This window comes from Phascolarctos cinereus, unplaced genomic scaffold (assembly GCF_003287225.1).
Source record: "Phascolarctos cinereus isolate Bilbo 61053 unplaced genomic scaffold, phaCin_HiC Scaffold_5;HRSCAF=322, whole genome shotgun sequence".
NCBI classification, from domain to species: domain Eukaryota; kingdom Metazoa; phylum Chordata; class Mammalia; order Diprotodontia; family Phascolarctidae; genus Phascolarctos; species Phascolarctos cinereus.
Window position 1 is genome coordinate 471,579,228 of NW_027555958.1, and position 25,915 is coordinate 471,605,142.

Below are 25,915 nucleotides of genomic sequence, written 5' to 3' on the forward strand. Positions count from 1 at the left end.
CTGAATATAACCTTGGGGGGGAGGGGAATGGCTATTTAATGGAATAGAGGACTTTCAAGCATTTCTAATGAAAAGATTAGAGCTGAATAAAAATTTTGACCTCCAAATACACAACTCAAGGGAAACATTCAAAACTTTGAATAAAAACGTTAACATAAACTCCTTAAGATCAAGGACTGTCAGACATTTCCCTTTTGATCCCTAGTGCTTTGTATAGTTGCTGGCACATAATAGACTCTTAATAAGTGTTTACTGATTGGAAAAAAAAAAGATAGTCTCAAGAGGGAGAGAGAGAATCTGAAACTCAAAATTTTTAAAAAAATGAATTGTTCAGATTTGATTTTACATGTAATTGGGCAAAAAATAAAATGTTATTTAAAAATTAAAAAAAATAGGGAAATGGGAGATGAAATGTCATGTATCAGGTACAGCAAGAAGGTTCCAGAGAGTTCATGAAGGGGGATTATGTATGATAAGCCTGGATTGGAGTCAGGTTATGAAAGGTTTAAATGTCTAACAGAAAAGGTTGTAGTAATAATAACAGCCTGCATTTATATAGTGCCTTACAAATATTATTCCATTTTGTCTTCACCACAAATCCAAAAGGCAGGTGCTATTATCCCCATTTTACAAATGAGGAAACAGAGGTTAAATGATTTGCCCAGAATTACACCACCAGTAAGTTTCTGAGGCAGCATTTGAATTTCCTTTTGCCATCAAGTCCAGCCCTCCATACATGGTGCATCTAAACGCCTGAGGTGGCTCTCAAGTATTTCAAGGATTTTCAGGGAGCCAATGGAGTTTTTTGAACAGGGAAATTGTGTGGTCAGAACAGTGCAGAGGATGACTTTGTGGCCAAGAACGTAATCTAGTGCGAGGAGTAGAGTTCAACAAAATTGAATAGTGATAATTAGGTAATTTCACCAATTCAGTCCATCAGTCCTTCCTTAGGAACACTTGTATATAACACTCCCAAAGGTTCTAATCTGTGGAAAGGGACTGTTTCATTTGAACCTCATAACAATTCTGTGAGAAAAGTACTCCAGGCATTCTCTCCATTGTGCAAATGAGGAAAGGGAGCCTCAGAAAGGTGAGGGGATTTGTTGGTTCCAAGTGAGATGCAGTAGTTGAATCCAGCTTCAACACTCAAGGCTTTCACCTATGGCAGCTCTTTCTTTCTTTGTTTTTGAGGCAATTGGGGTTAAGTGACTTGCCCAGGGTCACATAGCTAAGACCGATTTTTACTCAGGTCCTCCTGACTCCAAGGCCAGAGCTCTATCCACTGCACCCCCTAGTTGCCCCCATCAACTCTTTCATTAAGCACTTACGATACACGGAGCATTGTGCTAGGTTCTGGGGAAGATACAAAGACGCTGCAAAAGGAGCTGTTTAGGATACAACCCAAACTGTCTAACATTTACCCCATTTCTTCTTTGGGCGACTCGTTTGAAAATCACCCATTAAAATACCCCTAATTGATTCCAGTAACTTTTCAGAGCACATCGCTTCTTTTCCCTTTACTTCCTTATAGCTCTGCTTTTTAAACTGCAAATTGTCCAGATCCCTTTGGTCCTTCCCACTTTGTTCCTCCACTAGTTATCTGATTATGGAGCTTCATATACTATATTCCCCCCAAACCTCCTTCCTGACAGTATCAACCATGATGGCAAGTAAGTCACGTCTGGACTGTTTGCTTTGGGAAACAAGTCTGAGTACGTGAGCCGAGAAGGGGATTTATACTAGAGAGATTTCGAAGGCAAAAAAAACAAGACTAGACAACAGATTGGATATGAGGGGTGAGTAAGAGACTGAGCAGCCCAAAATGGCATTCCGCTGAGAGGTCTGGAGGATGATGGTGCCTTCCACCACCACCACCACGGGAAAGTTCAGAGGAGGAGAAAGTTTTCGAGGAGTGGGCCTGAGGGGTGCGGGGAGATGAGTTCTGTTTGGGACACGCGGAATTCGGAGATGCTTACAGGACATCCAGTTCAAAATGTCCAGTTGATAGCTGGTGCGTAAGCTTGACATGGATGAAGATTGAGCAAAGTGGGCTGAAGAGGAAAGGCAGGAGGGTAGGAGTAGACATCAGCAGACAGCAGTATTATGAAAACCCAAAGCGGAGGTCAAGGAGGAGGGGCAGTGTGTGTGTTACATAGAACACGGCCGGATTAGAACAAACTCACGCCACCAGCCTGGAAGCTCACATTATTGGTTTTGCATTCTTTCCTGGAGGCCAGCACCTAATCCGGGGCAAAGGGTAGGTGGGGGCGTTCAGCGGCGGGCGCGGGGGGGGGGTACGTACGCCGTTGACCTTGACCTCGGCAGCCATCCCACCCCCGACGAGAATCTCCTAAGGAATCAGTCTCGGGCGGTGGGGACAAGCCCGGCCACTTCCAGGTCCGGCTCCACCTTCGGGACCCCGGGAACCGAGCCAGGAGGAGGGACTGACCCCAGGTTGGAGCTGACGCGGAAGTGAGGCAACGCCTCCGGCGCCCTCCAATGACCGGCGGGGGCTCGCTCGGGATGGCTCCTCATTGGACCGCGCCGTCTCCGCCCCGTTGGTGACCGCGGCTGGCCTCCGAGGGAGTAAAGGAGCAATTCCCGTGCCGGAGTAGGTGCGTTCGTGTAGGTCTGTGTGTGCCCACCCAGGCGCCCTCGTCCGTCTCCCGCCGAGTGCTGCGGCGCCCGGGCTCGCTCCGCCGTCCTCCCTTCTCTCTGCCTCCGGCCAGAAGCTAGTACCCCGCCCTCCCCGCAGCAGACAATGCAGGAGAGAGAAGCCCCCGAGAAAGGCTTCCGGCCCCACTTCCCGCACTTCGCCACCCGCGCCATCCACGAGGGCCAGGAGCCCGAGCAGTGGACCTGCCAGGCAGTGGTGCCGCCTATCTCGCTGTCCACCACCTTCAAGCAGAAGGCGCCCGGCCAGCACGCGGTGAGCTCGCCCACCCTGCCCAGGCGGGCTCTTCCGGGAGAAGGGAGGGGAGGGGAGCCGGAGGGATGCTTTTCAAAGCCGCAGGCAGCCTGGGACTCTCAGCTCAGCCTACCCGGGCGGGCATTTCCCACGTGGTCGGAAAGCTAGGAGGCGTCTCCGAGCAAGACTCCGTGCTCATTGCATCAGGACCAATCACAGGCAGCAGATTTGCCCCGAACCCGAATTCGGGCCTTAGAAGTCATCTAGGTCAACCTTAGTCACCTTTGCAGACTATAAAACAGGCCCAGAAAGGTTAAGCGACTCGCTGAAAACCCCTCGAGCAGTTAGTTAATAGGCTCGTATCATTACGCTCTTACCACGTGCCCAGCACTGTGAAGAGCGCTGGGGGATACAAAGAGGCTAAAGAGGGTGCCCTTCGCTGAAGCGGCTCACATTCTAACAGGGAGAAATTGACCAACGTCAGGATTGGAACCCCTGTCCGGCGCACTTGGCGCACTTCAGCTAGTCCTCCCGAATTGACCAAAGAGGAAACAATGAGAGGGAGCGAGGGAAGGGGAGGAGAAGGTAAAGGAGGAGAGAGAAAGGGATTAGGGATTAGATGGGAAGGGGAAGAGGGAAGAGCGGGAGAGAGATGAAGGTAAAGGGATTTGCCAAAGCCAAAGAGAATTTGTGGAAGGTCTAGGATTAGCTCTGAGGCCTCTGGGCCCCCAGTTACAAGCTCAGCCACAGTAACCCTAAGCTCGGCTGCCTCAGAGCTGACCCATGTATGTTTCAATATCTGCTACCCTCAGACAGAAATCCATGTTTGTGAAAATTTCAGTGCAAAGCCAAGTCAGGGCAAGCTTGAATTACCTCACTGCAGCAGGAATGAGTTAAAAGCACGATATGCGTGTAATGACCTGGCCACAACGAGGTAAGATTTGTAGAGCCTGGAACAACAAGCCCCAAAGCCTCATATTTGGAAGGGCGCTTCCAGATGCCCCTCCCGACCTGCATTGGAATAGTTTGTTGTTTTCTTTTGTCATGGGAATAGCCTGTTGAATGACACCCTGCAGGGCTAGAGAGAGGGACCATATCCCCAAGGACCGGGTGCGAAAGGTAACCAGTCAGGTGGGATTTTCTTCATTAAATACTTGCAGAAAACCATGTTTTCTAAATGGTTAATGACTTGGGGGGGGGGGACAGGACCAGGACAGGGACTCCTCACCTGAGCTGTGCCTGCCTTTTTTTTTTTTACATAACCTACTTTAACCGATGTATCCCTTCCTGCTCTCCTATAACAACATAAAAGAAGGAAGGTCCATCAGAAAAGTCGAATGCATGAATGAAAAAGCAGTTAATTGGTCAGTCATGAAAATGTATTAAGTGCTGTGGGAGGCACACACAGTCTAATGGGGGAGTCAACAAGTAAGCAACAGCGTAGGAACAAGTTATATCTTCTTTCCCTTTTAAATTAAATTAACCAAAGGTTTATCTATTTTATTGGTTTTTTCATAAAACCAGCTCTTAGTTTTATTTATTCAATAGTTTTCTTAATTTCAGTTTTATTAATCTCTCCTTTGGTTTTCAGTATTTCTCATTTGGTATTTAATTGAGGATTTTTCATGTGTTCTTTTTTTTAGCTTTTTTAGTGGCATGCCCAATTCATTGATCTCCTCTCTCTGTATTTTATTCGTGTAAGCACTGAGAGATATAACACTTCCCCTGAGCCCTGCTTTCGCTGCGTCTCATAACTTCTGGTATGTTGTCTTGTTATTGTCATTCTCTGGGATGAAGTTATTATTTCTGTGATTTGTTCTTTGACCCACTCCTCCTTTAGGATTAGATGAATAGTTTCCAATTAATTTTCAGTCTGTCTTTCCAAGGAACAAACCATATCCAGGATAAAGGGAAGCAGGATAAGCAGGAAGGTACTGAAGTGTGTTGGGAAAGGCTTCTTGTAGAAGGTGGGTGTTGGCTGGGACTTGAAGGAAGCCGGGGAAGCCCGGAAGCTGAGATGAACCTGGGGCACAGCCAGTGAAAATGCCGAGAGAGGAGGTGGAGGGTTTTGTTTGAGGAAGGTAAAGGAGGCCAGCATCACTGGATCCCATGTGGTCGAAGAGGACGATACAAAGTGTTAGGGCTAATAAGCATTATACATATACAGGGCAGCTAGGTGGTGCAGAGGGTAGAGCATTGGACCTGGAGTCAGGAGGACCTGGGTTCAAATCTGGCCTCAGACACTTACTGGCTGTGTGACCCAGGGTAAGTCACTTAACCCTGCTTGCTTCAGTTCCTGGAAATGGCAAACCACTCCAGTATCTCTGCCAAGAAAACCCTAAATGGGGTCACAAAGAGTCAGAACACGACTCAACGACAACAGTGGTTCCAAAACTGGAAAGGGAGTGTAGGTATAGGCACAGCAACATAGCTGTTGAACCCACAGTGGGGATTAAAGAGAAGCAAGGCTGGGGCTGCCTAGAGGCCCTCCGCAGTCAGGATATTGGGGGGAGGGGACAGGAAAAGTTCTGGAGCCAAAGAGTGTTCCAGCCTGTCGTGCCAGAGCGCCACTGGGCCCAGTCCCCTGCCTCTGCAAGGAAGGGGGAAGTTTCTCCTTTCTCTTCCTCTGTTTGTATAGACATCTACTTGCTCACCTAAATTATGTGACAAAATACTCCCAGGAGTTTGGTCTAGTTAGACTCCCTTTATGAACCCAGGTGATGATCGGATTCAGAAGAGACAATCTGTTATTTCATCTTATTATTAGTGAACAGTTTATCCTTGTTAATCCATTATGATTGTTCACTCATGCTTACCTTTTAATGTTTATCTTAACTCATGGGTTCCAACTTCAAAGTTTCTATGCACCTCTGGTCTTTTTATCAGGAGTATTTGGGAGCCCTCTTTTTCATTAAGGGCACATTATTTCTCCTGTAGGATTATACTCAGTTTTGCTGGGTAAATTATTCTTGGTTGTAAGCCTAGATCCTTTTCCTTCTTGGCTAGCATATTTCAAGCTCTCTGCTGCTTTATGGTGATGGCTGCTAAATCCTGTGTGGTCCTTACTGTCATTTGGAATTAGGGCTAAGATTTGAAACAGAATTAGGGTTAGAGATAGGGTTGGTATTTGGATTCTTTATTTCTGGCTGTTTGTAGTACTTTTTCTTTTTTCTGGAAGCTCTGGACTTTGGCTATTATTTACCTGGGAGTTTTCATTTGGAGGTTTCTTTCAGAAAGTGACAGGCAGATTTTTTTTCTAATTCTACTTTGCGCTCCGGTTTTAAGAGCACTGGACAGTTTTATTTTATGATTTCTCAAAATATGATAATGTCTAGATTCTTTTCCTTTGGTCACAGCTTTCAAATAGTCCCCTAATTCTTAAATTATCTCTTATTGATCTGTTTTCCAAGCTAGTTGTTTTTCCTATAAGATACCTTACATTTTTTTTTTCAGTTTTCTGATTCATTTGAAAATATTTTTTATGGTCTCATGTATTCATTAGCTTCTTTTTGGTCCATTATAATTTTCAGGAAATTTGTCATCTCGGCAAAGTTTTGTACTTGTGCCAAGATGCTAATTCCTTTTCCAATTCTTTCTTTTATAATTCCCATTTCTTTTCCTACGTTTTTCTTCTGATTTTCTTATTTAATTGGTTAAAAAAAATTTAACTTAAAAAAACCAAACTCTTGCCTCACCTTTTCCGGGAATTCTAGTCGAACTTTTGCTCTGCTTCTCTTTGAGGCTCTGTTCGTAGCTGTTTCGGAGTCACTTCATATGCTGGATTTGTGTCTTGAGCATATTTTCGCCATGATGGCTCTTCATGGTGAGATTCTTTCTTTTTTTCTTTTTCTTTCATGCCTCTTCATGACTTCCGGACTGTGGTGGGGCGGGCTCTACGCATCTCTGGGGAGAAGGTCTGGGCTGCTCCCGCTGTTGCGTCCTTGGGATATTGAATGTGAAGTAGAACGAGGGTTCCTTCAACGCGGGAACTGTGCTTCCCTTTCTCTCATCCCCAGCAAGGTGCTTACTAATGTTTGTTAACTAACTGATCCCGCACCAATTAATTCAACAAAATTTTTTAAGCATCTAATTTGCACCAGACAGTGTACTAGGCTTGGTGATAGAAAGAAGAAAAAAAAAGATGACTTCTCTGTTTCTCAGTTTCCTCATTTGTAAAACGGTACCGGTGCCACTGGCACTGCCTCCCTCACAGGTTGGAGGGATTGTTTGTGTCTGCCTTCATTGCTCTTTCATTCACCTCCCAGGGTAGATCCTCCCTTCTTGTTTCAGAGGAGCAGGACATCTGAAATTTGTAGACTTTTGAGAGTTATTTGGGACACTGAGAAGTTAAACGTCACGGGCAGATTTTGAAGCCGGCACTTCCTGATTATCAAGCGAATCAGATAAAATCATTAATTAAAGACATGCTGGACTTGGAGTCAGGAAAATCAGGGTTCGTGTCCCGCCTCAGGGACTTCCTAGTCATGTGACCTGAAGACGGGCCTCAGTTTCCTTATCTGTAAAGTGATGGATGTTGGACTTGATGACCTGCAAGGCCTCGTCCAGCTCTAACTGATGATTCCGTAAGTGCATTGCAAACCTGAAAATGTTATATAGCGATCAGCTCCTTGCTTCTCTTAGAAGTTTCCTCAAGGCTCCATCCAAGTGCCACCTTCTCCATAAGGCCTTTCCTCATCCCTCCAGCTGCTACTGCCGCCCGCGAGTGTTTGTTATATTTATTTTGTAAAATACATGTTGTCCCCTTGGATGGAAGATGCATCCTTTGAGGGCGTAGTTCACTTTTGTCTCGGTCCTCGCATCCGTCATAGTGCCTGGAACATAACGAACACTTAATAAATGCTTGCTGATTGGTTGAGCTATTCCTATTTGATTCTGCATGTGGACCTGTTGTGCTGCCATCTTGTAGAGGCTGTGGTATTAGACAGGAATGGAATTGGAAGGTTGATTAGGAGATGAGCCAAGCGTGTTTATCCAGAGCCCAGAGGACCTCTAGAGCCAATGCACAGAGGACTGGGTGAGACTTGGTGTGCTTGGGTGTTAGCTGACTGGCCTCCATTTATCTCTCCTGCTTGGCCAAAATGAGCTGAAGCCCACTTGATGTGACTGTCTTTAGATTAATGACAGAAATGTATAATGAATGGATGAAAAAGCATTAAATGCACTCGTGCTGGGTACTGTGCTACGCACGGTTTGGGGGTGGGGCGGGGCAGATCTAAATAAAAAGTAGGGACAATTCGTGTCTTCAAGGAACTTCTGTACTAATGGGAGAGAGAACATATATAGAGGAGATGTGGCCAGGGAAAGTCATTTTGGTTTAGAAATTTCCTGGGATGCTGAGTGGAGCCATAGGGGAATAGACTGATATGTCCTTTCCGGTTGTGGCAGCATTGGTGATTTAATTAGTCAGTTTATTGAGGGAAGATGGAAAAGAGTCAAGTGGAGCATGGCTGGGACCATGTAGATCCAGTGGGCTGCTGTGAGTCACTCACCAATCAGGAGGGGTTGGGGAAGAATGGTGGCAGTTGCAGAACTGAAAGGGTTCTCTTCCAGGGCACAGCCGCTGGTCCAAGGGTGCAGTGTTAGCGGGGGTGGCTGGGGAGAAGATGCCCGTTGTGGTTTGCAGGCTATTGTTCCATACCAGAAGAGACTCGACTCTTGGGGTCTTGGGGAATCTTGGGGACTTGATTTATTGCCTGAGAAAACAGCGCAGCAGTGTCCGTTATGTTGAGCTCCTCTTCCATGTATTTCACCTGGTGAGCGACCTCCTTCTTAACGGTATCCCTTAAAGACCCAGACCCCTACGAGGCTAAGTGAGATGGCGTGCACGAGGGAATCGTGACTGTCTCTGGCTGTCTACGGAAGATCCCCAGCAATCACTCTCATTACAAGAAAATTACGGTTCATCTCTCTTTATTGTTCTTTAGGGTTTTGAATACAGCCGCTCTGGAAATCCCACGCGGAAGTGCTTGGAGAAGGCAGTGGCAGCTCTGGATGGTGCTGAATACTGTGAGCACTTTATCTTTCCAGCGTGTTCTCCCACAACCACATGGAGTCCCAGGCCGACCCGTAAATGTGGACAGTGCTCCCAAGCATTTGAGCAGGAGCAGGCCTTTAGTGGCTGTCTAGCCCCGATGTTCTTCACCTGGGGTCTTTGAACTTCTTTTATAGGTTGATAACAATATTTCACTGAAATTGCTATTTTAGTCTTTGAAAATTTCCGAGATAGATTTCTGTATAGACTTCCCCAAATTGCCATACTGGTCTGTGACACACAAAAAATGGCTAAGAACTCCTGTTCAAGTCCAGCTTCTTCCTTTTAAAGAGGCGAAAATGGGCACTGAGAGGGGATGTAACTAGTGTGTGAGCAGACCAGCCATTAGTACATTTTAAATTTGAATGGGATCTTTCACAGCATTTGATTCATCTTTGGAAAAGTTAAAAAGAAAGACAAAAAAGGTCATGCAGATTTGCCCTGTTTTTGAAATTGCCAATGGATGGAGAGGCCTTATGGGAGAGTGCAGAGGATGCTGGACCTGGTCAAGAAGGTCAGCACGGTTGTGGTTCACATCTTACTTCTTTCTGCTTCTTCCTTAATTGTGTGATAATGAGAACTCCCCTAGCTCCGGTGAGCCTCCATTTCCCCATCCAGCATCATGTAACCTGTAGCACTGACTTCACCACACCATTCTCAGAATCAAGGAGATCATGTGTGTAAAGTATTCTGCAAACATCAACGTCTTGAAATCCAGGAAGCATTTTAAAATTAAATTTTCTTTCAAAATACTCAACAAACAAGTATTCCCATATGCAAAGGAGAGAGAGTTGTATATGAAACCATGAATCTCAATTATGTGTGCCTTTTTAAAAGCATATATTGAATTTAACATGGTAGTGCCAGTACTGCCCTACTTTCAACAAGCATTTGTTCGTCACCTTCCATGTGGCTAGGTGTTATACTAGGTACTGGAGATACAAAGACAAAAATGAAAGAGGAAGTGCCCTATAGGAGCTTTTCCCCAGTCCCTAGCACATAGCAGGTGCTTGACAGGTATTTATTGGCTATTTATCGCCTACACTCTGCTATGTGGAAATACATATACTCAGAGAAGGAAACACAAAAGAGTGGGTAGAAGGGCATCAGGGGAGACCTTTATCTCTAGCAGCTCCTATTGCATCTTGCCCTCACTTTCCTAAATCTCATGAAATTACTAAGACCACATAATAATACGATCTTATGTCCAAACCCTGTAGCTCCTCTTGCCCCATATTCTCCTTCCCACAGGGGCATCAAGGCGTGTGATTGGAAGGACCTAAAGTAAGCCTTAAAGGTTAGGGGTCATCGCCTTAAGCATCTTAACTTTCTAGAAAGCAGATTAGTCATTTTCCTTTATTTTATCATTTTTGTAAAATGAAGGTGGTAAGTTAAGGTGCAAAAGTGACTTAAGATTTGATGTTCTATCTCCCTCATTCATTAAATAAATGTCTCAGCACCCCCTTGATCAAGTAGCGCACCGGATAGAGTGCTAGACTTTAAGGCAAGGGAGACCTGAGTACAAATCCTGGCTCAGACCTCCCACTAGCTGTATGACTTTGGCCAACTCACTTAATGTCTCTGATTCTCATAGCATTTAATCAGAGGGAGCATTAGAGGTGAATTTGGTAATGATCTGACTGGCAGCCCAGGAAGGGCAGGTTTTCCGGCCTGTAGGGGCAGCATATTGTACAGGGGAAAGGTTTGAACCCTGGCTCTGCTCCTTATTACTTGTATGACCTTGGCCAAGTCACTTGATGTCTCTGTGCCCAGGCTCCCTCTTTTGTAAAATGAGGGCTGTAGATTAGATGCCAGGGGACTCCCTTCCAGTTCTCGGTCTAGAACTAGGGCTCCAGTGCTAAGTGCAGTCAGTATTTTTGTATCTTGGACTATTTGTCTGTGCTCTGACTTGGGTTCAATTTTAGGTCTGGCCTTTGCCTCAGGCTTGGCAGCCACGCTGAACATTGCACATCTCTTGAAGGCTGGGGACCATATCATTTGTACGGATGATGTATATGGAGGTAAGAAACGTGCCCATGGCTTTTTGGAATCACTATTTGTGCTTTTGATCTCTTTGTATCCTAAGAGGTGCTGAAATTGATTCATGTTCAGAAGGTTGTTGTCCGATGGAATATTGTCCTCTTTGGACATGCCACCTCGGACACAGCAGCGCCTTCTTCTGATGCCAGGCACTTAAACTGCCTGTGGTTTGGAAAAGTCTCTAAGACTATAAGCCATCCTTCTCTGGCAGAGGGAGTTGCATTAATCCCAGGGCTGATCCCTCCATAAAAATGAGGGCTTTTCAAACAAGTCTTTAAGGAGAGAGAAGCAAAACTGACTAACCTAGAAAGAACTCTGCCCTGGAGAGGACAGTGTTTGTCAGTTACCTTGCTGCCTTGTGGGTTGGTATGGTTATAGTGGTGGTAGTGGTGGTGGTGGTGGTGATGATGATGAGGATGGTGATTAGTAGTGACGTTCCAGAGTCTTTTCTGGTTTTCCCCTGTAACAAAGCCAGTTCAAACAGAACAAAGTTCATGTATGTTTGTTTTTAGAAGCGTCAGGGAGGGACGGAGATTTGCCAAAGTCCTTCAGTGGCAATGTACTGAATATCCCTTCCCTTCAATTATTAGTTGTGTGACTTTAAGAATAGTAGCATTATCGTTTGCCTTGGGAAGTCGCCCTGTGCCCCAGTTTCTTCACCTATAAAATGGGGGGGAGGGTTGGACTAGAAGGTCCCTAAGGTCCATGCTTGCTCTGAGATCCATGATCTTATGAGTCAAAAGCACAAAATAGAGAAGGAAATGTGAAAATTTCACCCTTGGTCACTAGGATTTGAAGCAACATAATGAATTATGAATTCTTGTTGATGATTTTCTTGGATTTCTCATTCTGTAGGTATACTGTTATTTTTAGAGTGAGATTTATACAGTGAGAAACATTGAGAAAGTTTCTGATAAAGTGATTTTTTTCTGGAGATGAGCATATTTTTGGCATGCACAAAATCCAATACTCAACAATCCGTTTACAATCCAAATTTTCTAGGTAGTTGTTCAAGAGAACAACTACCAACGATAACCTAGATGATTTCAGGTCTTTGATAGGGAGCATTGGAAAAACATCTCAGTTATGATCAGTTGAATGTGTCTGCTTACTTAGTGAGGCCACTCACTTATATGAGATTAAGCCAGTCTCATCGTAAACAAGAGCCTGCATTTTTTATGGACTGAGGTCTTCTGGTGGAAATGCCAGGCGCATTGAGAAAGGGACAAAGGGAAAAGACATGGACTTTTTTCTTCCTGTTGCCGAAGCAGAGATTTGGGCTCTGATGTTATTTTTAAAACATCCGTGAGACATGAATTGTAGTTATTTCCAACTCAGGAAACATGAGGAAATTCTTAGAGTGTGTGTCCAGCTGGATCAGGGAGCACCTGTGGAGGTTCTCAAGGGGTGGAAGTAAGGCCCCCCTCCCTCCAGTGGAAGGAGAGCTGGGGTCAGAAGAGCTCCCCCTGCCACTTCCTACCTAAACGACCTCAGGCAAATCACTTCACCTTTATGGGCCTCAGTTTCCTTAATTATAAAATGAGGGGGTTGGGTTAGATGGTCTCTAAGGTTTCTTCTAGTCCACAGGTATTACCTTGGATGTTTTTGAGGAAAAAGTACATTCAGGCTTTTTGTCTGTTTGGCTAATTCTACCTAGTGTTCATTACTTTCAGCTTTTAAATTTTGTAATATCTTTCTGCCCATCCCCAGCCGGCCAAGTTTTAAATAACAAAATTCAAAGTAAATGAAACCTGCCATTTTTATATTTTTGTGCACAAGCGTAGACTTAGCTGTACTTGTATGTTTAAAAGGTTTTTTTTTTATCATTGATCTTTGCTTTTATATCACTTTTATTTCCAAACAAATCTGCCCCTTAGGTGCTTTCCCTCAACCCTAAAATATACCCCTTGTCACAATGAATTAAAACAAATGAGGCAACGCCCCCCTTGAGCCTGGCCTAACAGCATAGCCCCAGTTTTCCAGGTGCTTTCGAGTGGATGGCAGCATCCATGAATCTGGGCTGGGAGATGCTCGGAACTCGGCGTTTCGTGTGCTTAGCTGGATCTTTTTCTGCTGCAGGGACAAACAGGTACTTCCGGCACGTAGCCTCTGAGATGGGTTTGAAGATTTCTTTTGTTGACTGTTCCAAAGTCAAGCTGCTAGACGCTGCGATCACACCGGAAACCAAGGTAAGGCCTGGGGCTCTGGCGTCTTTCCCGCTCTTGCTCGGCTTTGTCTCCCTGGCTCTCTCTTCGGTGGGAGCTGTATTTGTTTCCAAGGCTTTGGTTTCAATCAAGAGAACAACTACCAACGATAACCAGAATTTTCATCTCTCAAGGAGCATCTTTCCTCTAGAAGGACTTTGGCTTCTTTTTAAATCTGCCTGCGCCCTAGGTTCTTGCAAGGGCAACTCGATGGCCTCCCCTCAACCACTTTTTTAAGATGTAAAGACAGAATGTCCAAGTACCAGAATTTTTTTAAGTGCTGGCCCTTCCAGGGGGTCCCAGCAGAGCCAGAATTACCCGTGGACCAATTGTGTTTTGCCTCAGGCAGGATTCCTGCTCGAGGACAAGGCATTCTGTGCAGCTTGCTGTGAAGTTCCTTCTGGGGTGCGGGTTCATCTGCCCCTTGTGACTCTGGAACAGGCCACCAGGCTGCTGATGAAGGCGCTGCCTCCCAAGAAGAGACATCTCTATAACAAATAAACACGGTCGAGCAAAAGCAGCTCTCACGTTGGCCGTGTCCAAACAAGCATGTTTCATTCTGCCTCTTATCAGGCCTCTGGCATCCTGATTGGTCGCTGCACTGATCAGAAGGCTTCAGTCATTAAGAGTGGATCGTAGAACGTGTTGTTATAGGATAGATCGTTCTCTGGTTCTGCTCTCTTCATTCTGTAACAGTTTGGACAAATTTCCCGGGTTTCTCTTCTCATTGTCCTCCTCTCCCCTCCTCCCTTTCTTCTTCTTTCTCCCCTCCTTTCTCCTCCCCTCCCCTCCTCTTTTCTTTTTGTTCTCTCTGGCTCTCTCTCTCCTCTCTCTCCCCTCTCTTTTTTCTACCCCTCCCCCTTTCTCTCACCTCACCCTGGGTCACTTTTTCCCCACCCCTGTGATGGGGGAAGGGGGAGGGAAGGAGGCTTACCGTATTGGTGCCAGACTTAGTGTGGGCACCTGATCAGCCTAACCCCCCCCCCCATTGCAGCTTAGAACTGAATCAAGCATTCCGCCAGCCTCAGCCTCCCCCAGTAGCAGCAGTTACAGGCTTGTGTTACCACGCTTGGCACCCTTAGTCACTTTCCCCGGCACAATTCCATTATATTCATATGCCATAACTTGTTCAGCTGTTCCCCAACTGATTGGTACCCCATTAGTTTCCAGTTCTTTGCCACTGCGAAAAGAGCTGCTATGAATATTTTTTAGATGTGTGGGTCCTTTTCTTCTTTCTTTGATCTTTTCAGGGTAAAGGCCTAATAGTGGTATTTCTGGGTCAGAGGCGATGCATAGCTGAGTGACTTTTGGGATACATTTCTAAATTTCTTTCCAGAATGGCTGGGCTGATTCACAGATCCACCACCATTTATGTGCCGGCCTTCCCACAGTCCCTCCAGTAATTGTCCTTTACTTTTTTGTCATCTTTGACCGTCTTATGGATATGAGGGGGACCTCAGACTTATTATCATTTGTACTTCTCCATTAGTGACTTGAAGCATTTTTTCCCCATGTGGTTGTTGATGGCTTTTGAGAGCTGCCTCTTCAGATTATTTGCCCATTTATCTATTGGAGAATTGCTCTTTTTTTTTTTTTTTTGGCCAGGCAGTGGGGTTAAGTGACTTGCCCAGGGTCACACAACTAAGAAGTGTTATGTGTCTAAGGCTGGATTTGAACTCAGGTCCTCTTCAATCCAGGGCCGGTGCTTTATCTGCTGTGCCACCCAAGCTGCTCCTTGCTCTTGTTCTTAAATATTTGAATCAATGCCCTCTAATTCTAGAGTAGAGACTTTGTCCCACACGCAACAGATTTCAAACATTGGCATACAAAGGGAAAGATTTGGGTTTCTGTGTGGAGGAAACTCGAACTTTGAGGTTATATTCATAGGCTCAATTCTTGGGGCAGACTGACTTTTTTCCTTGTTGAGGTGACTTCTCCGTGGGCGTTAGGCGCAGTCTCCCTCACCTCATAAATGGACAGGTCCCACGCCATCTTTTCCTTTTGGAAAGAGAAGTTGGGAGCTAGGTCAGCTCCAGCTGAGGAAGACCTCTTCCCAGGAGCCATTGCTCTTTTGGACCTGCTCCCCTCGGCTTTATACACACACACCCAGGCTGGGCTGCCTGCATATCCCCAAGCTTCCCAGAGGCGTATTTTGTATTGTAGCATAATTGATACCTTTTAAGCAACCAACTAACTGATCAGCGAGCATTTATTAAGTACCTACTGTGTTCCAGACACTATTCTGAGCATTGAGGAAACAAAGACGTAACTGAAACTAACCTTGCCCTTCAGGCAACAACATGTGTGCATATAAGTATATGTAAAATATAGAAACAATAAATGCCTTTTAAAGAGATGTTTAATGTTTTTTGTGCTGTCCCCCTCCCCCTTTTCATGCTACAGAAGTGCACCTGTGCACCTCATTGGCCACGATGATGTCATTCTCCACCAGCCATTTGTGTTTTTGGAATGTGCCCTGCATGGAAAGAGAAGATTGGGGTCACGTTAACATCCATTGACTACATGCATTGAATTATGTTTCTTTCAGCTTGTCTGGGTTGAAACTCCCACAAACCCCTGCTTGAAAGTCGTTGACATTGAGGCCTGTGCCCAAGTGGTTCACAGCCATGAAATTATTTTAGTCGTAGATAACACTTTCATGTCAGCTTATTTCCAGGTAAGTGAAAACTCACGTGTTTACACAGCTGTTTATATAGTTCACAGTTTACACAAACTTTTTATATATTAAAAATATATATGCATACATGTATGTGTGTATGTATATGTATATATATATGCATATATAAACTTGAAAATACTACGTAAATGCTAGCTATTGTTATTATGTTAGAGCGCTTATTCTGATCATTGCTGTTAAGTCAGTTAACTAATAGTATTTTGAAATACTATTATGCGTATTTATGAGAGTTAATATTTAACTTTTGGAGCCTTCTCTTTAAAAAAGGTAGAAAGGTGCAATTTATAGCAACGTTTTTAACTTCATGACTACAACTTGTTCAAGTCTTTTTGGGCTGGAAATATTGTTTACTGAATAATTCTTCTGGTGCAACTCACCAAAGAAAGGAACATTCTTAGGAGGCAAACTGGAAGCCAGCAGCTGAAATCCTTGGAGAGGACTCATCGGCCGTGTTTGAAAGGTAGATGAGCCCTCTTTTCATACAGAATGCCAGACAACAGCTGAGCTTGATGGGGGAGAGAGGGGCTGGTGTAGTGACTTTGAGTTAGGGAGACCTGGCTTCAGATCCTTCCCCAGATAAGTTGGACAAGTCACTTCAGCTCTCTGTGCCTCAGTTTCCTCATCTGTAAATGAGGAGGTTACACCTGATGACCTCTAAAGTCTAAGTCTAGGATCCTATGAAATACATGGAAAACTCTCTAGTGGGCCGGCAGCCTTGAAGTTCCAGCCCCTTGGGCTCCTTAGTGTCTGCTCAGCGTTAGAACAAAGCTCAGGAGTAGAAGATTTAATGACTGCTTGACTTATTACCTGTTCTTCTTCATCAGAAATCATCATTTTTCAAATTACTTAGAAAGTGGTATATATAGATGTACGCTTTATAAAAAGGCAGAAAGCTTTCTACAATCTGAAGTGAAACTGGAGTATAAATCTTGCATCTTTTTCTAATGCCAAGTCTTCGTGGAACATTAGCACACAGTGAAACCCGTATATTCTTTTCCTGGTCGCAGTTTTGTCTCCTTTAATGCTCTTAACTAAGGCTGCCAAAAGCAGCAGCATCTATTGAATGTGAGCATTGAAACAAACTTGAGTTTGAACTCTGGCACTGCCATGTGACCTTGGGCAATCTCGTCCTCCCTTTGAGACTTAGTATTCTCATCTGGAAAAGGGAGATGACCACCCTTGCACACACGTCTTGCTGAGTAACTGTCAGGCCCGTTAGGGATGGGAGGTATGGTGCGGGCATTTATTCTGGAGAGGAAGTGGGCATAGTGGAGAAAAGACTGGCGATAGAGTCAAGAAGCTGACCTGAATTTGAGTCTGGCCTTTACCAGATACTGGCTGTGTGACCCTGGCCATGTCCTGCAACTTCTCGACACCCCGAGATTCTAAGTTATAGACAGCTGCCAAATGGCATCAGTGGAGGGAATTTCCCCACCTGAGAGTTTCCTACATGGCCAAGATCTCAGATCAGGTCCCCCACTAAATCAAACCAACCGAACACAAGCCCCCCAAATCTCCTGTGTCTGTTTTAAATGAACCAGTTTCCATCCCATGTGAACAAAGAGTGATTGCCCTGCTGCTCACAGTCACAGCCGTCCTCGCACTGGGCCACTTTTATCTGGCCTTCATCACATCGGTGGAGCCTGCGTCACCTCAGATATGGTTTCATGCTTGACTTCAGAGAAGGCAAAGCCTGATGAAGATTAGTAACTAACTCTGTGGTTAATGACTTCAATAATGGAAGCACATTCCATCATGGTAGGCCTCCAGTTGCCGTAATAGAATTTTTGTAATGATCCTGCCAATGCTGCAGGGCTTAATTCTCAGGGTCATCAAGGCTCTTCTTAGAATTCTGCACAGGACCAGGAAAGATATAGTCCATTGACTTCTTCACTAATATGCCCCAGGGACTAAACCCTCTCCTTGTAGAGCCAGTATGGAAGAAATCCAGGGAGAACCACTCTGAAAGGCAAGAAGGCCTAGTTTCAAGTTGCCTGTTTGATGGTGGGCAAATCAATTTGTTAGGACCCCCAGGCAGCTAGCTCTCTCTAAGAGAGCCCCTGCAGGCCAGGTACTGAGAGCATTGATGGATGGACTTTAACTTCTCAGGAGTTCCCTGTACCAGTGAGATTTCAAAGCTTGTCCAAAAAGCTCCAAACAGCCTTACCTGTAGGGGATGTCTAATGCTTTTATTGTAAAATATGCCGTTTCTTTGGTTACTCTGAACAAAGTCATTTGAAGACCAGGTTAAGAAACAGAAAAAGCATATGGTAGGAGAATGAATGATCTATTTCTTAAAAACATCTTTAGAGAAAGCTAGCTGATGGAGTTTGGGCTTGATGGGACTAGTATAGTGAAAGAGTAATTAAAATAGTGAAACAAGCCTCTTACCAAAGTGTGAATAATCTTGGACAGCACTGTGAGGTCGGAATGAGGGAAAACCTCTTTAGCCGGTTGGTTTTTACACTTAGCTTTGAGACTCTCTGAGAGTTAGTAGCAACTGTTTGGTGCTTTTATTAGAAGAAGAAAAATGGCCTTCAGTCCCTGATATTACCTCAGATGTGATTGTTAGTCAAGATGAAAGTGGGATCAAAAAACTTATGTTCTTGGGCCTTTAACTGTCCTTTCAAAACCAATCATGTAGAAATTCTTGGAGACGAGTGTAGTAAGGCCCCACGTGTATGTGTTTGAGTGTATATGTGTATTATGTGTATGTTTATGGATATCTATGCATATGTATATACATGCATGCAGACCCATATATATCCACACTTAATTGTACCTTTCTGGGGGAGGGAAAGGGGAGGAAGGGGAAAAGATAAAATAAAAAGTGCATAGCAGAGAACAAAAGAAAACCTACAAGGAAACAAAGAAAAGCTGGGCAAATTTGAAAACAGCGTAGCAGTTATTATATAGGTTTTCTTGAAATGGAAATTTAAGTTTAAATAAATTTAAACATAAAAAAGAAAGAAAGACATTCGTGCCTTCATCCGCGGCTCAGGTCAGGTGCCACCTCCTCTTTCAGACCTTCTTGGGTGCCTCCAGGTGACACTGTATTCTGTTTTCTGTGGTCGTGTCCCAGCCCCTTCTCCCCAAGAACGTAAACTCTCTGAAGGAGGGGGACCGCCTTGTTTCCCATCTTTGCATCCAGGGTACTTGGCTTTTATCGTAGGCACTTAGTAAATGGTTATGACTAAATTAATTGAATGGACTCTGCTGAAGAGGCCAGATCTGGGGGCAAAAGGAGAGAGGAGAGGAAACTCTGTATGGAAAAAGGTGGGAAGTAATTCAACTTGAATATCTCTGTATTACTGAATGGCTGTGTAAGACGGCCTTTCTGCAAGCTGGTGGAACGGCGCTGTGGGCTTTGACAATCCCTCCTCAGCTCCCTTCGGGCCACACTTCCGAAGTGAAACGGTAACCTTCTCTTCCATTTCAGCGTCCTTTGGATCTGGGAGCTGACATTTGCATGTATTCAGCCACAAAGTATATGAATGGTAAGCATGAACATGCCCTCCAGTTGGTTCTTTTCCATTGCCGGCTGAAAATAGCCCAGAGTTTGATGTTTCAATTCCCACTTTTTTCCACGGTAATTTCAGTTTTCCCCTCTACCTCATGTGGAGTGAAAATAATGTGCTGCTGAATTTGGGATGACCTTTCTTTTCTCCTCTGGAAGAGGGATAAGAATGATTTTATAAGGTGGAGAATGCTTGGTACTTGAAGTAATGCAACAATATAGGTCAAATGAGATAATATTTGTAAAAGAAAAAAAAAGTGTTTAGGACAGTGCCTGGCACGTATTAGGCCCCATGTAAATGCTCATTCCCTTCTCCTTTCCCCCTTTCCCCTCCCTTGATGTGGAAATTGGTAAGCAGAGAATTTTAGAGCTGAAAGGACGTTAGACGTGGTCTAGTCATAGAGTCACAGAGTTTTAGAGCGAGGAGGGACTTCAGTGGGCTAGTCCAGCCCGTGCCTCCGCACTATGCCCCTAGAATACTCATAGTTGTCTTCTTCTTGAGTTGAGAGAGCCTCTGCTTCCCCAGGCAGCCCACTCTGCTTTTCAAGGATTTCAAGGATCTCATGCCTCATGAGATATCTGATTTCACTGCAGGCTTTTCCCTCTGCATCCAAAGTGAACAAATCTAATTCATCTTCTGGGTTACAGCCCTTCACATACTTGTACAGAGCCAGCCCATCGCCCTGCGCCCCAGAGGAAACCCCCCCCAGTTCTCTGCAATTATCCTTAGGTAGCCTGGGCTCAGGGCCCCTCTGCCATCTTGCTTGCTGTCATCTGGACTCTGTACTGATTAATGTCCTTCCTAAAATGAACTGAATACGGCACCCTGAAGATGTGGGTCAACCCAGGCCGATGACCTCATTCTACAGAAGAGGCCACTTGGTGAGCTCCAGAGTATTCATTGAGCCCAGGCTAGATCTCTTGAATCCTGCCTCCTGCCAGTTTCTCTATCCTAGGCTGCTGTGCCCCAGCTTCTCCATAGCTCTAGGAAGGGATGAGCACAGGCAGCATGGTTTGGTGTTTTTGTAGATGGAGGGAAGAGATTGTTAACCTGGGGCTCAATGGAATTGACTCACATCTGCCCATGGATTCTGGCCTTGCCTCTGCACAATTCAGTAGGAACAGGGCACGTTAGTTGTGTATTTAGATAGGAAACGATATTTCCAATATTCATGAGGGAAGGATTTTTTAAAAAGGCTGTTTTTTTTAAAAGAAAGTTGATCTACAAAATGTGTTTTTTCCTAGCTACTTTTTTTTTCACATGTCTTTGCTGCTGTTCAATCATTTGCAACTGCTTTATTGAGCTTAATTCCCTGAGACTTTATCTTCACTTGAATACCACACTTAACAGGCTTAAAGTAAAGGAGACTCCACATCCATTTGTGTTATTTTCTTTCTTTCCCATCAGGCCACAGTGATGTTGTCATGGGTTTGGTTTCAATGAATTCTGAAAATCTTTTTAAAAGGCTCAGCTTCTTGCAAAATGGTAAGTATCTCATTTTGAAATTTGGGGGCTCGACTCCCCTGTGCTGCGGACTTCTGAAACCTACTTTTCTATTCAATGTTGTAAGAGAGGATGCCTCATGTGTTTCTGTTTGCACCTGTAATAGGTTTGGACTTGTCTTTTTGCATTCTTCTGTGGGGGAAAAAAAGAAGAGCAACCACCACTGGCTTTTGTTTCTAAATGTTCAGGGGATTCTCACATTGGGAATCTCTTACACTGATGAAATTCTAGATTCTGTATTCCATCCTTTTTGAAGGGAGAATAAGAGGTGCCCTCAGGAGTATGTATGTGGCATCAGGGGAGGGTTTGGGGGAGAAAGGGTGTGATGGGCAGCCAGAATATCATAACTGTAGTGTAGTCTGGCTGTCTCCCTTCTAGCATGCCTTGTGGATTAGAAGGTCACTGTTGACTTGTATAGGGATTTTTTTTAACCTTTAAAAGCATAAGCTGGCTTTGTAGACAGGCAAGAAGACTTGGGTTTCACATCCTGCCTCTGACATATACTGGCAAGGTTGCTTTACCTCTTTAGGGCTCCAGGCCTGTGGTATCAAACTCAAGTAGGAAGAGGGGCCACTAAACCATTTATAGTAATCCTTGCAAGAAACATATTGGCTTAGAAAACCACATATTAACATCATCTATGTTCTGTTGTATTTTTATTTTGTTAAATATTTCCCAATTACATTTTAATCTGATCTGTGGTGTTTGAGTACCAAATGTGTGCTCTAAGCTACTCTTTAAGACTGGAAATTGTAGAAAAGGTGCCAGGTGTCCCTACGTTGGTAGAGGGCATTCCTCTCCTGGGATTTCCCTATGCCAATGAACTCACGTGTCCAGCCCCTCTACCAGTCCCCAGCTTAGGGTTACCATCTATCTAGGTTAGTGACTGTCTAAGGGAATTTGTCGCTTAAAGACTAAGCCTTTTTTTAGATTTGAAATTTCCTTTAAGTGCCTGCTTTAGGATGCCAAATACAGCAAGTTTTAATCATGATTGCTTCATTTTAAATGGTGGTGAAAGGAAGAGCTAATGTACCATTTTCCTATTTGATTTGTTCAGTTAATCTGGAATAGAGAGACCCTCTTGCCCTGCCCCTCTCTCCCATTTTTGGCTTCATTTTATTTGCTTTGCTATAGTTACACCCGTTGGACTTTCCATGGACGTTGTCATTGGCCTTGGGTGTGTTGTTTCCCTGGGTCGGCTGCTTTCACTCAGCATCTGTTTATGGTCCACAGAAAGAACCTCAGGCTATCTATTGCAACCTACTCATTTGACAAAGAATTAAGGCCCAGGGTTCTTAAATGACTTGCCCAAAGTCATGTAGATGGCAAGCATCAGAGGTGGGATTTGGAGTTCTCTGACTCCAGAGCTGGAGCTCTGCCCGCTGGACGATACTGCCTCCTACCTGCTTTCTGGGTTCCTCTGGACTCCTCATGTACCCTTTCTCATGGCAACACAGGTTTTGCTACAGCCACATAGCACGGTGTGGTTCACTTGGACATTCCCCAGGTGATTGGTACCCACTTTGTTCCCAGTTCTTTGGAAACAGTTTGCCGTGAAACTTTACTTAGTGAGTACCTAGTCATCTATACCTATCACTGTGGTTCCCTTTCTTTCCTCAAAGACAGGGAAAAGGTAATGAAAGAATGGAAATATCCTCTGGGAAATGACACATGAGAAAACGCCCCCTAAAATGGAATAGAAACCCCCTAGAACTCCTCGCATGGGGGACAGCCACCACTTTTACCTTATTTTGGAAGCTTTAGGAGGGAAGCCTATCCCCCTGGGGAAGGGGGCAGGGGAGGGGGATTTTGAGGTTCCTGCTGCTTCACAAGCAATGTTACCTTGGTGGCCTGCTAGCCTAGGAATGAGAGACCATTTAACATTGTAATTAAGAGGCAAACAACTGTTTTTCTCTATACGAGCTTTAGGATTTTGTAGATTACTGCATCAAAGATTTAGAGTCAGATAAGTAAAAGTGATACTGTAGTGATGTCATCCTAAAGCAGTGCACTCCCACCTATTAGAAAAATGAGCAGAAATCTATTTTCTCTCCCTCTCATCCTCCCAATTCATTAAAAAAGGAAGGAAGGAAAACCAAGTTTCTTTCAAATACATAGTCAAACAAAAATTCCCTCACTGGCTATATACCACGACGTCTCATTCTGCACCCCAAATCCATCACCTCTCTGTGATGAATGCTATCTGTTATCACTGTGCCTTTGGAATCCCAGATGCTCAATATATTGGTTCTATTTCTTACAGCTTTCTAAGTTTGTTTTTCAGGGGTGTTATTGTATGAATTGTTCATCTGGTTTTTCTTCATTTCATTAAGGCCGTCACTTCCAATTTGGAAATTCCTTTTTCTACCCATTTATTGAGTTGGAGTGAATAGAGAGCCAGCCTTGAGGTCAGGAGGAACTGAGTTCAAGTGCTGCCTTTAGCACATACAGGCTACATGACCTTGGGCTGGTTTAACCTCTCTGAGCAGCTGAGCATTCATTAGTAGAGAGGCTTTCCTCCCCAGGGGTTCCCTCTACTTGGGAAATCACAGGATAAACAACAGCACAAAAGGACCTGTCAGGTTATGTCTTCTGATCAAAGAGGAGGTTATGTTGTGTTGGTCTTCCGTGTTTTATGGTGAACCTCAAATCAAAACTCATGTTCACACAGGTTCCTGGGAAGGTCACGTTCATGTTACATGTTTGTGGGTTCCCCTTTCCTCCTACCAATGGTTTGTGTTCTCTCCTTTACTGACTTTCTTTGGTTTAGCTTAACGCTGTGAGCAGGAACCCAGGTTGGTTTGGTGTCTGGGGTTTTGTCAGCAAGATATCCGTGTCAGAGTCCTCTTCTCTTCCCTTGGCGCTAATCCTGGCTGTCTTCATCTTGCAGCTATTGGGGCTGTCCCATCTCCTTTTGACTGTTACCTCTGCCTTCGTGGTCTGAAAACTTTGCAAATCCGAATGAAGCAGCATTTTAAAAATGGACTGGCGGTGGCCAAGTTCCTGGAGGTGGATCCTCGGGTGGAAAAGGTCATTTATCCTGGTGAGTTGTTTGGAGCAGGGCCTTCACAGTAGGACTCCAGTCAATCAATCAATCAGTTCCTGAGGAGGAGCCTAAGGGGCTAGCTTTCCCTTCTGTTATTGCTGAACCTGACATTTTCCTTTCCCTTTATGTGCAGATAAAGATAGTTAGCCTTAATCTGTTTCTGACGCTGTCTCTTCTTTAGGGCTTACAAAGATTTGCATTCATTTCTCCTTTAGCTTTGAACTCTGACCTTATAGATATGAATGAATGAATGAATGAATGAAAAGTAATTTAAAAGTGCTTACTGTGTGCCAGACAGTCTTCATGGCCCTAGTGCTTAGCCCAGGACACACCAAGACAAAAGGGAGAAAGAACCTGTCATCACTGAGTGTTTAGTCTAATAGGAGGAGACATTACTTAGAGGCAATTGGTGGCCAAAGAAAAAAGCCGTATAGGGCTAGTGAGTGGATTCACAGGGTGGACAAATGACACGCTCTTTCCTAAAGGTGAGAGTGATAGTGATTTGACTGTTGTGCCCACTAATGAGAAGCTAGTTGTGAGGCAGAGAGGGCAGAGTTAGTGGACCTTGACAGAGAAGAGGCAAAGCATGGTCCAGTCTAGGGCTGGGGATATCCAGTGGGCTAGGGGTATGGGCTCACTCACTCACTCACCCACTTGCTTACTCACTAACCAGGAGGTGTCATAGCTCCTGGCTGGATTATTTCCCTGATGCACAGAGGCCGTGATTTCTGGAGGTCCTGTATAGAGAATGCTGGTATCAGTGGGAACAGTCAGACCAGTGGCACAGCAGACAAGATGCCTCAGGTGGCTGCCTGGACAGGACACGCCTAGTCTGGGACTGGTTAGATAGAGAGGGGTGGGTGAGTTATAATCACTCATTCATGAACTGAGACACCTTAGTCCTGAGGTGTCAGAAAATGGCTGTTGAACTTACACACCACGGCCAGTGGATCTGGTTGCAAGCCTGGTGCCCTCCTGGAGCTGTCCAGGGCAGCAGGGCCTTGGTGTTTGAAGTTCTACAGCAGCAGCAGCAGTACTGCTCACTGGAATGATGAGTATTATTGGAGTCAGCAGCAGCAGAAGGCATCGCAAATAGAGAGGTCCCGCCTCTGGCCCAGGCTGGCCAGGTGACCTTAGCAAGACACTGCACCCTCCATTCTCTGGGCACCTTTAGTGACAGAAAAAGGTCACTTTGCATTGAGAGAGGGAGGTTCCTCACCAGGGTTTCCCCTGTATTTGTGATATCACAAATGCATGTAGGTCCAATCCCTATCCCTCAGCAGTCAATAAGCATTTATTAATTAATTAATTAATTAGCATTAAGGGGGCTAGGGAAAGGCATCCTGTAGAAGGTGGGATTTTAGTTGGGACTTGGAGGGAGCCAGGAAGGCTGGGAGGTAGAGATGAGCAGGGAAGGGGAGCATTCCAGGCGTGAGGAACAGGCAGAGAACATGCCTGTAGTGGGGACATGGGGAACAGCCAGGGAGTCAGTGTCACTGGGATAATAGCTGACATCTAGGGCCTTCCTTACATCTTCCATGATCTGATTTCAGCCTCACATAGATTTAGCCCTGTACAGGAAGCCTCCCATTCCTCCCATTTTTCAGATGAGGACAGCATGGCTCAGAGGGTAAGTCACTTGGTCGCTGGCAGGCTTTGAACCCAGGTGTCTCCGGACTCTAAGTGTGGTACTCTTTCTGAAGCAGCATGATGCCATCTCCCAGGTCATACCTAACAGCCCGGCCCACTTTATACCGACTCACTGGACATTCCCCCCAGCCTTCCTTGCTTGCGGCTGCCCTCATGTGGCTGCCTTGGGCAGTCAGAGGTTTGTATCCCTGAGCAATAAGATTCTGATTAACCTCTGTGAGCCTCAGTTTCCTCATCAGTAAAATGGGGCTGATAATTCTTGTGGTATCAAATATTATCACAGGGTTCTTGGGGCG

At 44.9% G+C, this 25,915-nt stretch overlaps 1 protein-coding gene across 1 annotated transcript in view; it reads left to right on the forward strand.

Annotated features, from left to right (window-relative positions):
• Positions 1-2,542: 2,542 nt before the first annotated feature.
• The window catches only part of CTH (cystathionine gamma-lyase), a 32,718-nt gene continuing 9,345 nt past the window's right edge, over positions 2,543-25,915 (forward strand). The window contains exons 1-8 of the mRNA XM_020992997.2: positions 2,543-2,929; positions 8,854-8,935; positions 10,886-10,981; positions 13,080-13,189; positions 15,753-15,881; positions 19,342-19,399; positions 20,828-20,905; positions 23,814-23,966. Of these exons, the coding sequence (XP_020848656.1) occupies positions 2,762-2,929; positions 8,854-8,935; positions 10,886-10,981; positions 13,080-13,189; positions 15,753-15,881; positions 19,342-19,399; positions 20,828-20,905; positions 23,814-23,966 (874 nt within the window). The 5' untranslated portion in view covers positions 2,543-2,761. The remainder of the gene's footprint in view (positions 2,930-8,853; positions 8,936-10,885; positions 10,982-13,079; positions 13,190-15,752; positions 15,882-19,341; positions 19,400-20,827; positions 20,906-23,813; positions 23,967-25,915) is intronic.